Below are 15542 nucleotides of genomic sequence, written 5' to 3'. Positions count from 1 at the left end.
TTGTGAAATATTATTACAATAATATAAAATTAAATTAAAAAAATTTTTTTATTTGAATATTCTTTAAAATATAATTTGTTTCTGTGATGCAAAGCTGAATTTTCAGCTTCATTACTCCAGTCTTCAGTGTCACATGGTCCTTTAAAATAGTACCGGTACTGGGAATACGACAATTCACCATGACGTCACAACAGCAATAAACGTTCGTCCGGGTGGCAAAAGCCGAAGCGTTCCTATGGCAACGCTAGTAAATTGCTTGGGATTCAGACATAGTTAACATGATTATTGAGGGACTGATTAACTAATTCAGGAGATAACAACACATGAAATGCCTAACCTTACTCCAGTAGATGTAGCGCTAGTCTAATACCATCATTTTTAAATGAACCTCAGCCTACCATTGAGTAGTTATTTTAGTGACTGTTGCTGTTTGACTTACAATATGTAAGGCTATCGTAGATGGTCTATTCCCCTGTTATCTAACTCAAAAGGCTATGATGGTTTTCTGTTGCTCGGTCGGGGTCGGATCAGATGGCACAGACGTGAGCTTCTGAAGGATAGCGTGCTGTAGACTAGCGCTACTCCGCTAACGTTAGGCATTAACTCAAACTAAACTCGCTGTGATGATGAAGCCAGTGTGGTACACGCATCAATCATCCATCAGCCTACAACTATGTTTTGCTTTTCTTATTTCTTCCATTGACATTCGATCAGTAGCCTACATGACACTAGAAGTTCGGTCTCTTCCTACTTTTACTTCAGGCAGTGACTGGCAATGTTCGATCTTTAAAAGAGATCTAAAGTTTACTAATATTAGTCTTGAATTTCCCCAGCTGAAGATAATTATGCTCAACTATGATTTTGTAGATGGACCGTTTTGAGAATACTTCTCTGTAGCGCCACATTTGATGACGTCCACTCGCTTTAGCCTCCTCACCCACAGGTTTTGCTGGATATATTTACTTTTTTCTGAAGGAACTTGATACAATCCTACACCTTTTGCTGTATATATGACGGCGCAACCCCGAACACAACATGTTTTCGTCATAGTTTCAACTTTAATCAACAACAATGTTCTTAACTATGTAACTGTTTACAGTAGCCGGCTGATCTCTTCAGTTTGTCAATAGAAGCCGCTCACGTTCTGCCACCTGGAAGTATCCTGGTGCCCATTCTTTACAAACATTCTGAAATGCCGTATAGGGGAGAGACTATACACAGGTCAAATTCAGCCCGAAACCCCACATTTTTTACACATTTAAAATGTATCGGGAGCTTAGGAGGTGGTCATCGGCTTGGTTCATAATTCCTCTCAGATGATTTGACATGTGGAGGAGCATCAACGATTGACATGCGATTTCTCCCAATAGAAGAACTTCGCCTGTGAGCATACAATGGCAAAAATTGTACACCTGGCTTTAAGTTTGCAGTTTATGCATCTAGTGTTACCAACTGAAACTGCAAAAATAAGGTTGTAGGTTGAGTAGCATGATGTTGAATCTAGATGCATGCACAAGAGCAAAGAATGAGAAGTGTTGACTCAAGGACCCAGAACTTCATGTCTCAGGACACTTGTGATGCTAGACAAAGAGCATGCTCACTTCAACAATGCTTGCTTTTGTCCCTTATCATTACTGAGACAAACACCAGGATATGAGCGTGATTAGGACATATATCATATTACGATATTATAGAATGACTGTGTAGTTAAATGCCATTACACAATTTATGTAGTAGAATATAGCATAGCAAAATCAATGTAATACCACATTTATCAAAGTATGTTGAGGAAATAATTGATGTATGTTCCTAATTAGCACTGTACCGTGGTTTTGCCTTCAAGATGTAATGGAATATAATCGATTAAGAAGATGTTTTAGAAGATAAACAGGCCAAAAAATGAATCATAGTTTAAAAATGAGCTTTGAATTTGACAAAGGGCTTGTTTGCAATTGAAAGGCATCTGTGGTGCAAAGGGGAATAGTAAAAGTACATTCAAGGACGAACAAATGAAATACTTTTGGTCAAGCCAAGAACACTGTTTTCAGTTCAACAAATGGTGTCTTTAGCTTCCATATTCCATAAAGTCCTATTAGTTCAAGCCACACAAACTTACAAATGCAACACAAAACACAATTAACATTACCTTATTTTATAGGCACACGTATATCATAGTTGCTAAGAATTTAAAAAAAAATCAAGATTTTATTTTGAAAGTAAAATCTGTAGCACTTTGAGATTTTGTTTAATATAAAGTGCGTTACAAATAAAAAAAATCCTGTCTACTTACAGTTAAACTGTGGAAGCTCAAAATAAAAAAGATAATAGCGACTTTATAGCTCATAATTCCGACATTGTTTTATGTCTCACAATTGCACATTTATTTCTTGTAAATGTGACTTTATCCTTCAGTGTGACTAAATAACAAATGCATAGCAAAACAGCATCAAGACAATGGTTTTGCATGAGCAAAAACCTCTTACATTTCATAGAAAATGCAAAGATCTACTTAGTTACTTCAATTAGGGAGCAAAACAACAATGTAAGGTCTCCAATCGTAGCAGCATTTCTGACAGCTGAATGTGTTCAGTAGATGGAGAGTATGCAAAGCGGCTGTAATGTTAAAGTTCAGCGCTATCAGTGAGGCTGTTGTCGCTCTGTAGGAGTTCTGGCTCCAGGGCAGATCTCCTAATGTTGACTGATGTCAGTGAAAGCAACACAAGCGAGCCCATGTCCAGCTCTTCTCCAAGCTCCGCATCTCTCTTTGCTCTCAAAGACACTTCCCCAAGAATGATAAACACGAGCACAATGTTTGTTTAACAAAGCGGAGCCTTCTGCTGTGATCTGAGCCAAACTCAATATACGAGCAAGCATAAATAGAGACGACATTTATAAGAGACAAGAACACACACATTTAACACATCACTCCCGTTGTGAGTATTATCCGAACTCAGTGTCTTGCTGTGCCACTGGACTTCTGCAGAGATCCAGAACATTTGGAGTTCAAAGAGGACATTAAAATATTTGATCCGACTTTACATTAATAATTTAATACAATGCACTTATTATGTATGTATATGTAAGAAATACTTAATTACAGATACAATTCATTTATGTAATTACTTTTATAAGTATAGCTGCAGCAGCAATTAAAGGGCCAAACACAGTAAGTCATGCAAACTAACCCTAACCCAACTAAAACAATGAGCAAGTAAAGTTATATTAAGATGGTTTTAGGCAACAAAAAAAGCCTGAAAATTCCTAAATACAGTCACTAGTAATAATTTAATCATCTATCACATTTGACCAAAAGGTGGCGCTGTGACCGAACTGAGGTGGTGTGATCAACGTGAGGTGACAATGACACATGCAAAGTTTGTTGTCAATATCCCAAAGCATTGCAGAGATACAGCCACAGATTCATTTTGGCATCATGCCTCAAATTTGTTGATGCGGTATACGAAAATGGTTTTGTCTATTGACACGAAATCCATAAATTTTTGTTAGCCCAGTATGAAGATGATACGATTTGATTTTAGAGAAAATCAGAAAAAAACAGTGTAGGAGAAGCTTGATAAAGTAGGTTTTAAAGAAAATAAAAATGGCAAAAACTTCTCGGCATGACCTAAGGAATCTGTCAAGATCAGTTCACTAGTTTAATCAAAAGTTATTAAAAAAATTTGGTCTTTTGAACATAAGGTGGCACTTCCCCAAAACTTTTTGAGTACCTTTAAGGCATGGTGCTGAAGACGCCAAGTTTCTTAACAACATGCCAATGCATTCATGAAAAATATAGCAATTTGCAACAAAATTCTAAATGGTCAACTCCCAAAATGGCCAATACGGGAAATCTGGGTATTGTTCGACTCAACAGTTTTCATATCTCCAGACCAATATATGTAGCCTGGCTCTGCCCTCCTACGTACTTCCGCTCAATTTTCATTTTCCTTCAGTACTACGTCTGGGACTGCTGTGTAGTCTTAGGTTTTCTCCGAACACATTTTTACCGGTCCAATCAGCGAACAGAGGGAGTGGCTGAGAACGATGACGTTGATGTCGAGCGCTAGTTTGAGATGTAGTTCAGTAATGGCGGCGGAGAAAGATGCAAACTAAACCATTCATTGCATTGTGGCACCGCTGCCGAATATCCAGAAGTTAAAGCCGGAGCAATAACAGTCTTTGCTGGGGTTTGTTGGTGGCCCTCCAACAGGGTAAATTCGGGAAAAGTTTGATTTTCCAGATCGCTTCGTTAGTGATGAAGGAGTTGGCTGAAGCTATTCGGACAGTAACTTTTTCTCGTGGGGTCGGAAGGTATTGCCATCATTTAATTTACAGGGACTGGTCAGTTATTTTATTGCCGTCCGTCTCTCACCACCCGCGGAAAAAACCCCGGCTGAGTTACCTAACGTTATTGCTTTTGACAAACGCAAGGTCATGTTGATGTAACAGCTGTCCGAATCACATCTCTTGAGTTTTCAACAATATATCACTTCAAAATTCACTGTTTGTAATCATTTTTGACCACTGCAGAACACCATACGGTTGCTTTGCTGTTATTAGGATGCATTTATAGACTTGTATTTCCTTAAAATGCTGGCAAGTATTTAGAAGAGCAATATATTTCATCACCGCTCAAACAAATTAAAATAAAAGCACTTAAACATTTGAATCGGCCCGTTATTTATAGCAGCATTTATTATCATACCAGGCATATGACATTTTATTTACAGCATACAATGATGTTACGGACCACGTGAGCGCCGCGTTCCCGAACATAAAACTCTCCTCTCTACTGTGGCCGTGTGGCGTGAATAAATCACAATCCGAATGCACGAGTTTTAGGTTTTATCCTATAGTTTTATTACTGAGGTGGCATGCACATGTGGACTTTTATTTTGTTAGATTTCCATGAGTGAAACAGGCGAAGGGCGCATGACATACGTCACGACCAAACGTTAGCGATTGGTTATGGCAGATCCAGAGTGGCTCAGGGCAGATCCAATAGTTTTAAACCTCAACAGGGTGCCCGCCTTCGCGGAAATAAACCCTTGTCAATGGAGAGTGGCCAGACTCTATGTACAAATGAAATGTACGAGAGTCTGGTAAAACATAACCACTATGTGCCGGTGCATCAAAACTGTGCAGGTAACCTCAGATCATGGACGTTATAACCCTCACCAAGTTTGGTCACAATACGCTTAAGCGTATTGGAGATAATGCCTTGTGTTTATTTCACAGCACACTTTGTTAAATTTGTTTGCACATTATTCAAGAACGGTCTGATCAATCAATTTAATTGTCAGCATGGTCTGAAAATCATCTGGTTCAATTGAAGGAGTTCGAAAATGTAGGCTTTTCGAAAAATGATGTCATAGGATGCAATTGAATCGTCTTGAGCCAAGGAATCAGAGGATTTTAGTTTTTAGGTTAATATCAGTGCAAATTTGGACTGTTGGTGGCGCTAGAGGGATTGAAATAGAGACTCCAAATTTGCTATGGTAACAGTTCAGACTGTCCTCTATCAATGTACCAAATTTCATAACTTCCCTGCAAGCGGTTCTACTGTATAGGCTGCCATAGACTTCCAGAGCGGAAACAGAAGAAGAACAATAAGAACATCAACGATTACAATAAATGCCAAGCCTACACACCTTTAGCGCTTGGCCTCTAATGACACTGTTGACCCTTCCTTTACCCCTTAATCCACCCATAAACCTACCCATAACACTAAACCTGTCATTAACATTACCCATATCTTACCAGTAAGTGTTTTGCAATACAATCTGAACACGTACTTGACACCTAATATAAAGTGTGACTAAATACTTGCAATTTAAAGGCATTTGGCTTGAGGAATCATTCCTAGCTGTCAAAAATGTTCATAGAGTGAATGTACAACTAATCAAAAATGACATTAAAATCATTCTGGATCAAAAGTTAGGTCACAATCAAGGCAACAATCAGATTTGTGAGTCTCCCACAAGGGTAAGACTTTTATTTCGAGCTCTCAGAGAACATTCTTCGCAGGATAATGTGTGCTGAGTGAGCGTTTGATGTGTACGGCTCAGATTCGGCACGTTGATAGTGGGAGTAATAATCACCAGTCCAGCCCTCGCTCGACTCCCAAGGAAGCCCTGCAACTGCATTTTACGGGATCATTAAAGACAGTGCCGAGACATTATAAACTCAGCAGGCTTCGTGTTTTCCCATCCTCTCCTCCAGCCATCCTTCACTCCGCCAATCTCTCTTAGTTCTCCACAGAGGAATGATATGTACAATAGGCCAGAGAACCAAAAAAAAACATTAGCCAAGACACTGGAGGCTTGTTAATGTGATGTTGTATCAGGAGGAACAGCACGTACTAAAACCAATCACATGCTGAGAAGTTTTACTGTTGTTGTCTTCTTTTACTACTTACTTTCTAACTTTCATTTTCTAAGTGGCTCTTTTGCAAAGTAATAACTGAGCCACCTTTGCTCAAACCGTTTAAAGTACATTTGGCTCTAAATGTTGTTTTTACAGCGTCCTTGGAAAGAAGCATTGATTGCAGAGTGATGAATGCACAGCCGTTTACAAATTGCAGGTCTTGTTTCAATTGTGAGGCCTGCTGACCATTGGCATTGTGTTGTATTGCCAATAATTAGCCAAGCATCATAATTATTATTTCTCAAACTTAGGGTTAGGGATTTGAACAAACCCCTGACGATAAGTATTAAACTTTGGTGTGTACTTGTCTTGCACAATTTGCTCTACAGACATGAATCATACCTCAAATCATGCAGCTTATTGAAGATCAAAACATTTTAAATATACTAGTGTTCAAAAGTAACAGTAAAATCTGTACTATTGTAAAATATATATTAAAAAAAGTATTTTAAAATATATAACTTATTCCTCAAATCATTACTCCAGTCTTCAGTGTCACATGATCCTTCAGAAATCATTCTAGTATGCTGATTTCCAAAATTTCTTATTATTAGCTTATAATTATGTTGAAAATAGTTGTGCTAAAAATATTTTTGTGTAAAACCATAAAACATATTTTTTCATATATATATTTCATATTTTTCAACATATTTTTGATGAACAAAACAGCATTTATTTGACATAAATATAAATTATAAATGTTATCTGTGTAACTTTTAATCAATTTAATGCATCCATGCCGAAGTAACGTTTTCCACTTTTGAGAAATTGCTTTTGTAGTAATTAAATATTTGCTTAGTTATCACCAAAGCTGCTTTATTTTTCTTCAGAATAGATAATTAAAGGGGTGGTTAAGAATGATTTCACTTTTTTAATTGTTTGAGCACACTGTAAAAAAAATTGTTGGTTTTTGTTGGTTTAACTTAAAAAAGTAAGTAACCTGGTTGCCTTAAAAAACACTAAAAAAATTTGAGTTGATACAATAAAGGAAATTTGTTTAATAAATAGAAACTTAAAATATTATTGTATCTGAACCACAAAAAAAATTGATAAATCATGAAAATAGCCCTATTTGGCATGTCATCAGAAATAAAAAATACAATTACCCAATATGCTTACAAAATGTTAATAAAGGTTGTCGAATCTCAAAAAATGTTCATTGTATTAACTCAAATTTTTTATTTCAATGAACTCTAAATGTTAAGGCAACCAGGTAACTTTTTTTCTAAATATTTTTTTACAGTGCATAAACAAGATCTGCACAGTTACAACGCTCAAAGTTCAAAGCAAAAGGAGCTCTTTTTTTTACAAAAATCACTTTTTAAGGACTACAGCAAACGGCTGAAAGGGACTACAAGCTTATTCAAGAGTTAGTGACATTACTAACCCTAAAATGTACATAAACCCGCCCCACAGGAACACACAACAAAGGGTGTGAGGCCATATTGAGAAGAGGAAGAGTTGTTGTAGCACATTTGAGTCTGCTCAAGCTGTCGCATCCGTCTTTTCCCTCTTACAACAGTTCCCACACATTATCATGACAGAATATGTTAATCAATGACTTGAAGATAGTAACTCCACACGCCCTGTCTCATTCTACATGTTGTCACTTCTTCTTGAGTTTCTCCATCGTCCGACTCCAAACATTAAAGGCTGAACAGTTTCTGCCATTTTCAGTGTGTGCCAACGTGAGGTAATTGCAGCTGCTAACACAAGCTCTTGTAGCTCCGCCCTCTTCTAGAAAGGGGGCTGGGAGCAGAAGATCATTTGCATTTAAAGGGACACACAAAAATGGGCTGCCATAGCGTTTTTGCTCATCCTCAAAAAGTGACAAATTTAACATGCTATAAAAATGATCTGAGGGGTATTTTGAGCTAAAACTTCACATACACACTCTGGGGACTTCAGAGACTTATTTTACATCTTGTAAAAAGGGGCATTATAGGACCCCTTTAAACCATTACACAGCCTGAGAAGTCTGTCTGAAATCAGTTTCGTACGAAGCCCACAGATGGCATGCAAGAAAAAAAGTTAACAGTGAATAACAATTTACTAATTCATTCCTTCAAATTGCTAAATCGTGCATTTTTGCCTATATTTTTTACTGGTATAATAATGTAACATGCAAAAAAAGTCACAGCAAAATCTCCACCACTAATTCACAAAATTATATAAAGAATAAACAAGTGCATATGATTTTATAAATGGCTGAAACGTTGTTACATGAAGATGTTTTTGCCAGCTTCACATTAACAATTTCTTCTTTCACCCAGCTCCAACATTTCTTTTTCTATACCAATTAAAGCATCAAGCCAACAAGTTGTGAATTGAAGTTGAGACGGTTCTTTTCTTGTTATTCTGCATCCAGTGAGGCTCCCACTCAAAGGGGTCTGGGGCTTTGCCATATCTCAAGCTGCTCTAAATGGGACGTACTATCGCTAATCCCTTGGCCTTTGAAGAACTCTTTTCCAGGGAGATCTTTGGTCCACAGCCATTACACAAAAAATAAGCAAAGACTTCAAATGGCTCCTCATGCTTTCCATATACTACTATAGTCTATACACCGCCCCCTCCCCTTCTCCTTCCTGTTAATGGGAGTCAAATACATGGCATGCCTCCCATTGCTTGTGAATGCAGTTATCAGGTAAGGGGTGAGCAGCAGGAGCAATCTAAGAGAGCATATCCGTTTAGTTTCAGTCATTTGCCTGTAAACTAAACACTCCTCCTCCATAAACATTTTGCCCAATTATACAGGCAAAGCAACACATGTACCAGGCCCTCAAAGGGTTTTAATAAGCTTGCAGAATACCTAACGTTTAAGTCAGCACATTGAGTGACCCATTTAAATAAGATGGTTTACAAAGAGTTTTGAATATTCTGTAAAACTTTAGTATGGGGAACAGACATTCACTACTAACTACAACTTGTGCCTCAATAAACTCCTAATTTACTGCTTATTAATAGTTAGTACATTGGTGTCAATTTATCAAAAGCCAAGGTATAGCAGACTGGCTTTTTATGGCAGATGATGATGTCATATCTTATAGTGTGTGTGTGTGTGTGTGTGTGTGTGTGTGTGTGTGTGTGTGTGTGTGTGTGTGTGTGTGTGTGTGTGTGTGTGTGTCCTTGTTTATTTTACATTGTGGGGACCAAATGTCCCCATAAGGATAGTAAAACCTGAGATCACCTACATTGTGAAGACCAGCCAGCGGTCCCCACTTTTCAAAAGGCTTATAAATCATACAGGATGAGCTTTTTTTGAGAAAGTGAAAATGCAGAATGTTTCCTCTGATGGGTAGGTTTAGGGGCAGGGGCAGGGGCAGTGTAGGGGCAGTGTAGGGGGATAGAAAATACGGTTTATACGGTATAAAAACCATTACGCCTATGGAGAGTCCCCACAAAGATAGTGAACCAGACGTGTGTGTGTGTGTGTGTGTGGGGTTCGTCCAAAGATAAATCACATGTTTTGATAGTACGTTTCACGATGTAGGAAAACAAACACTAGTGAAGAACAAAAACGTTTATTTTAAAATTGAAACGACCACTATAAGCAGTAGATGGCATCAGAGGAGCACTTATTGGCAAATTTATTTTTATATATTATCAACACTATTGTAGCATCTAAAATCAATATTTGTGCATTTTAGCACATAAGTATGTGGGGAAAAGCAACAGAGTCCCATTAAAACAACTTTTCTTTAAATTGCGGATGAATTACATAAAGTCGATGGTGCTTACTGTATAATTACTGAAGCTGTCAGTCAGTTCAGTGCAAACTCATTGAGTTTGGAAATTCCCATTTGAAACAATTAATCTATTATTTTTAAATGTATCATGTCTCACTTTGTTGTAGCCTAGAAATCTTGCGTGCAGATTTGTGTGCTTCTTGTAAACAAAGAAGCTGGCAAACGGCAGTATTTCAAATCGGTTTTGGAGTAAAGCTTTCCTTTGAGAAAAGAACAAAGAACGGCACTGAAATCATTCTTAAAAAGGGAAAATGTGTTCAAAATTTTGCCGACCGGATATAGCGAAAGTTTAATCTGTCTTCGTAAGCAATCTTCGTTGCTCTGGTTGGTGTAGCGCTATCCTATCGCGTACAGAGGGAGTTTGAAAGACAACCGTTTATCCGCCCCTCGGACTGAGCTGTCTTTGGTGAGTTTCCAGACCAAACATCTTGATGTGGGTCTGGTTTGTCAGGCTAGCTTTGTTGTTCTTAATGAGAAGATTTGTGCATTAGTCGAACTTGTTAACATTTCGCTCAACAAACTCATTCAGCATTTTGAGCGATACTGATCATATTTTCCCTTTACCGGTAACTTCAACATCTCTGATTGGTCAATATTTACAGCAGAAATGCTTGTGAATGTCTACAATACTCAACGCTGCAAAATCACATTGCAGACACATTTGCAGCACTATTAAACTCACGTCATGAATACAACCAGATCGATTTAATTTACTCGCCTTTCTCTTTCATTAAACAATTACAAATTATGTTACATGTGGTAATATAAATCTGTTAATCCTACATTAAAAATATACCACCTGACCAGGCAGCCGCCACACCCTGCCATACCCAGTTGACGCCCATCAGTTAGTAAAGTTGTTTTTGTAGCGTTTAAGTTTAGGTACTGGCTAGAATTAAGGGATGTAGAATATGATCATGCAGAATAAGGCATTAATATGTGCTTTATAAGTACTAATAAACAGCCAATATACTAGTAATATGCATACTAATAAGCAACTAGTTAATAGCAATAATTGAATCCTAAAATAAAGTGTTACCAAATATTTATATTTACATGAATGTACATTTTTATAATCAAATTTAAGTTTAAGTTAAGTTACAGTAGGGTCAAAACTCTTCTTTTTTGCGAATTTCTGATTTAATAAATTTGTCCATTACATATTAGGCCTACATCATCAATGAAAAATGTATTTTTTTCAAAATCCTAAATTGTTCTGCATACAGTAATGTGGTCACTGACTTTTAGACCTCCCTGGGTGTAAATGCATAACTTGGCTATCATTTTTATACTCGCATCTTGAGAGAATTAAATAAGAGCTTTATTGCGTTGATTATATAGGCCTGTTTTTAAGCATTTCATGCTCCTTATTATTTACCACCAATTTAATTCATAAAGGCACGAATGCAATGAGAGCAGCAAGTGTTTATAATTAAATGAGTCTTATCGCAATCTGACCTCTTCTTAAACAGAGTCAAGGGTCGCGTCTCTTTCCTGTAGAGGTGCAAAGCTGTCTCCCTTTGAGCCGTATTGATTGTCAACTTGGGTGGTGCACTGAACACATAGACACAGATGCAAAACATGCACACACACACGGCAAACTTTCACTCTACATTGCAGCACTTCATCTATTCATTAGCTCAATTAATGTCACCGAGCAAAGTTCCCTTGAAGTGCCAATCAAGACTTGCATTCTTCACATTTGAATGGAGTAATACATCATTCTGCAGTCACTTATGCAGATCAAATGCTTCTCTGGTTTTGTCATCTGGCTCCTGTTTAATTGCCACTTCTCTATTATTAGTGAAACGAGTGTTTCATCTATTTATTCAGATGTGAAAGTTCTTGCAAGCTCACTTTGATGTTTGAAATGGTGCTTAGTCAATGCACTTAGCTGAAATTGCAAATAGAGTTCTGTTAATGGAAATCACACATGACAGTTCCAAAAGCAATGGAGGTCTTGGAATCCGTCAAATGACCGAGTCGCTTTCAACAGGTTGTGCTTTTGGAAACGATGCAGTATTGAGTATTCAACCAGATCTTTCTTTCCGTTCTATTTTGATAAATGTATTTGCATCGCTCAGCTTCTCAGACTAACTCAGCCAACATCTACATCTGGCCATTTGGCCAGCGTCTGCACCCTAACAGTTCACCCATCTGAATACAAATGGGCTACAGGTTTATACATATGAAGAAGGGGTGTAAATGCTTGCTCTGACTTGATTATGATAATTTATTAAATGATGCAATGCATCATGAAATCTGCAACTTGGTTATTATTTTATTGTGCTGAAGACATGAAAAAGTACTGTACTTTTCAGACAACTTTAATTAGACATTTAACTTTTGCTTTTACACAAATTATAGGCGTAGTTGTTGTTTGGATAAGAAATGAATGCAGAATTCATTGGATATTGTTATAGTAATTATAATCAATCATTTCATTCTAATGCATTGAATTTTCCTTGTCAGATCGCAATGCATAGTGCAGTTTTAGCCAGCTTTCACGTTCTCCTGGGAAGTTTAAAGGTCTGAAAAGATTTTTAATATTGGTCAGCTTCATTTGTTTTTGCCTTTTTTTCAAAGAAAGGAAGCTTTTTTGGCACTAGTGCACCAACGGATGTGGATTAGGTGAGAAATTGATGTATTGTTTTATTATATATGTTCGAGTTCAAATGCTACTACAAAGAATGATGGGATTGGGAAGTGTGGTTTTGTTTCACAAGCCTGTTGCATCATCAAGCTTTTCCACTATTCTTCATCATCAGAAAGCACTAAACTAAATTGCACCGTCAACAATAACAATTTCAACGTACAGTTTTTCTCAGTCGCTTTTGTGCATTTCTCACATCACTATTTACATTTGCACAACAGTTAGTTCAACCTCCACAACATTTAGTCATGTGTGCACATCATAGTAGCAGTTTCTCACTCCTTCCAACAAATTGCAAATGTTTTTGGAAAACATTTACAGAGTAAACGTTTGAAACATCGAAAACATGACAAAGCCATCTGATCTTGTTCATAAACAATGGTGTCAGGACTTTTCATCTTCATGACACTGACACTTTCATTGACATGAATACTTGCTTTGGAGGAATGAGCTATCCATTTTGAGCAAGTGAGACGCTTTTGCAAGTTATCAACTAGGTTTTGCAGTTTGTACTAATTGTTTTGAGAACTGCATTAACTGTTGAGAAAATGTAAATAGTAATGCGAGAAATGTACCAAAGCAACTGAGAAAAACTGCTTCTGCCGTGATTTTGTAAGCATGCTTCAGGCTTGAGGCTTTAAAAAATGTGTGCAACTCGTAAATACAATCATTCCCAACATGGCTTGAAGGCAGCATTGCACCGCGACTGAAATACTGCCAGGTTTGAGGAAGTTAAGGCAATGACGCCAGTCACCTGCGTCTCATTATGAAGTCATTCTCACCTTCTGCAGCCACTGCGTGTTGTTTTCCATGGCCGTTTCCAGATGCTGCAGCTTCTGAGTGGACCATTCGCTGTCCGCCGGAGGGGAGTCCCGCTGAACCACGCCTGTTTGGTCCGCTCCACCTTGACAGCTCTCCATCTCCGGAAGGATGAAGGTGTAGCTGCATTGGCCATGCTGCATGCGGTGAAGCTTTCTCCGCCTTTCGCCTCCTCCGCGTCTTCCCTGACCGTTCCCGTTTCCAGAACTCACCAGGCCAAAGGATGCCAGCATCAGTGCCAAATGCCAGCCGCATCTGGCAAGCCTCATGGCAGCGATAGCAAAAGGGAAAGCCACCTGCGGTCAAAAGAAAGCGCCAACTCAGTAGTTCACGCTCTTTTGATGAAAGAAATCATGGTTGGATGGAGATGAAGAGGCTGTTTCCTTCACAGTTGGACTGTGTTCTTTGCTGCAGGACCTTTGATGCTGGAGAAGTTCCTGATTTCCACGAGGTTCCCCTGAAGAGCTGGGCAAAGGCACAGGCACTGGACCCTTGAGTAACTACAACAGACTCTCACAGACAGATAAGAAGGCAATGAAAGAATTCAAGGAGAAACGGAGACAGCCCGTCTAAATGAGTCCCCCAATCTGTAGACTCTTAACACGAGAGGAAAGTAAACAAAAGAGGAGAACTTTCCTTCCTATCCCTATCCCAGCGGTGTGTGAAATGACCGGAGTGAGAGAGTTCTGTCCTCTTATCTGGGAGCGAGGGAGTGTGTGGAGGAGCGGGGGGAGGCTGAGGGAGGTCTATTAACACACGTTCTGTCTCTCGTCTCCTCCGCAGCATTTTCTCACCCCCGCGGCCTGAAGGATATAGAGAGTTTATTCTCCCTGTTCTGAAATTGATTATGGGTCAGATTTTGCTCATTAACAACAACTAAATTCTTTCTAAAGTAGTATTTAGTGGACTAGTTGTGCACCATTCAAAATGGATTTAGAATGCCTTTGGAATTCTAATTGAATTCTGGAATTTAAACTGAGGTAGGAAAATAGATGCAGAATTGCAGTAGAATTAAAAAGAAGTGAATTTCTAAGAACTGTGAATGTTGGCTTGTTTGAATGTTTAAAAAAAAGTTTGGATGGAAGGAAGGAAGGAAGGAAGGAAGGAAGGAAGGAAGGAAGGAAGGAAGGAAGGAAGGAAGGAAGGAAGGAAGGAAGGAAGGAAGGAAGGAAGGAAGGAAGGAAGGAAGGAAGGACGGACGGACGGACGGACGGACGGACGGACGGACGGACGGACGGACGGACGGACGGACGGACGGACGGACGGACGGACGGACGGACAGACAGACAGACAGACAGACAAACAGACAGATAGATAGATAGATAGATAGATAGATAGATAGATAGATAGATAGATAGATAGATGAACAAAAGACAGATGGATGGATGGACGGACGGACGGACGGACGGACGGACGGACGGACGGACGGACGGACGGACGGACGGACGGACGGACGGACGGACGGACGGACGGACGGACAGACAGACAGACAGACAGACAGACAGACAGACAGACAGACAGATAGATAGATAGATAGATAGATAGATAGATAGATAGATAGATAGATAAAGGGAGATTAAATTAGATTAATCCCGTTCTTGGATTCTGAAGATGAGTGATGCACACGGTTAAAAAGGTTCACAGTTTGCCCCAGACCTGCAGCCATTCAGAATAACATATTATATATATGAAATATTTTAAGATGGGATTCTGAAGCAGAAATGGCAATTTGTCATTTTAAGTGGTTGTACAAGCACAACTTCATTTTTTGATTACATAGAAATGTTTTGCGAGCTTTTTTTCAGTCTGCAGATTGATGTTAGTTTTCATGAGACTTTTTAATGCACTATGCCCCTTACCCACTTGTTTATTTTTACATAATTCTTATTTTGGTTCAG

At 38.5% G+C, this 15542-nt stretch overlaps 1 protein-coding gene across 2 annotated transcripts in view; it reads right to left on the bottom strand.

The window, feature by feature from the left end:
• The window catches only part of angpt4 (angiopoietin 4), an 89642-nt gene that overhangs the window by 56651 nt on the left and 17449 nt on the right, over nucleotides 1–15542 (bottom strand). For both annotated transcript variants that reach the window (XM_067460421.1, XM_067460420.1), the window contains exon 4: nucleotides 13608–13940. In XM_067460421.1, coding sequence (XP_067316522.1) covers nucleotides 13608–13913 — 306 coding nt within the window. In that variant the 5' untranslated portion in view covers nucleotides 13914–13940. The remainder of the gene's footprint in view (nucleotides 1–13607; nucleotides 13941–15542) is intronic.

Source organism: Pseudorasbora parva, chromosome 12 (genome assembly GCF_024679245.1).
Source record: "Pseudorasbora parva isolate DD20220531a chromosome 12, ASM2467924v1, whole genome shotgun sequence".
Lineage (NCBI taxonomy): Eukaryota > Metazoa > Chordata > Actinopteri > Cypriniformes > Gobionidae > Pseudorasbora > Pseudorasbora parva.
The sequence above is the reverse complement of the archived record's forward strand: the minus strand, read 5'-3'. Positions and strand labels throughout refer to the sequence as shown.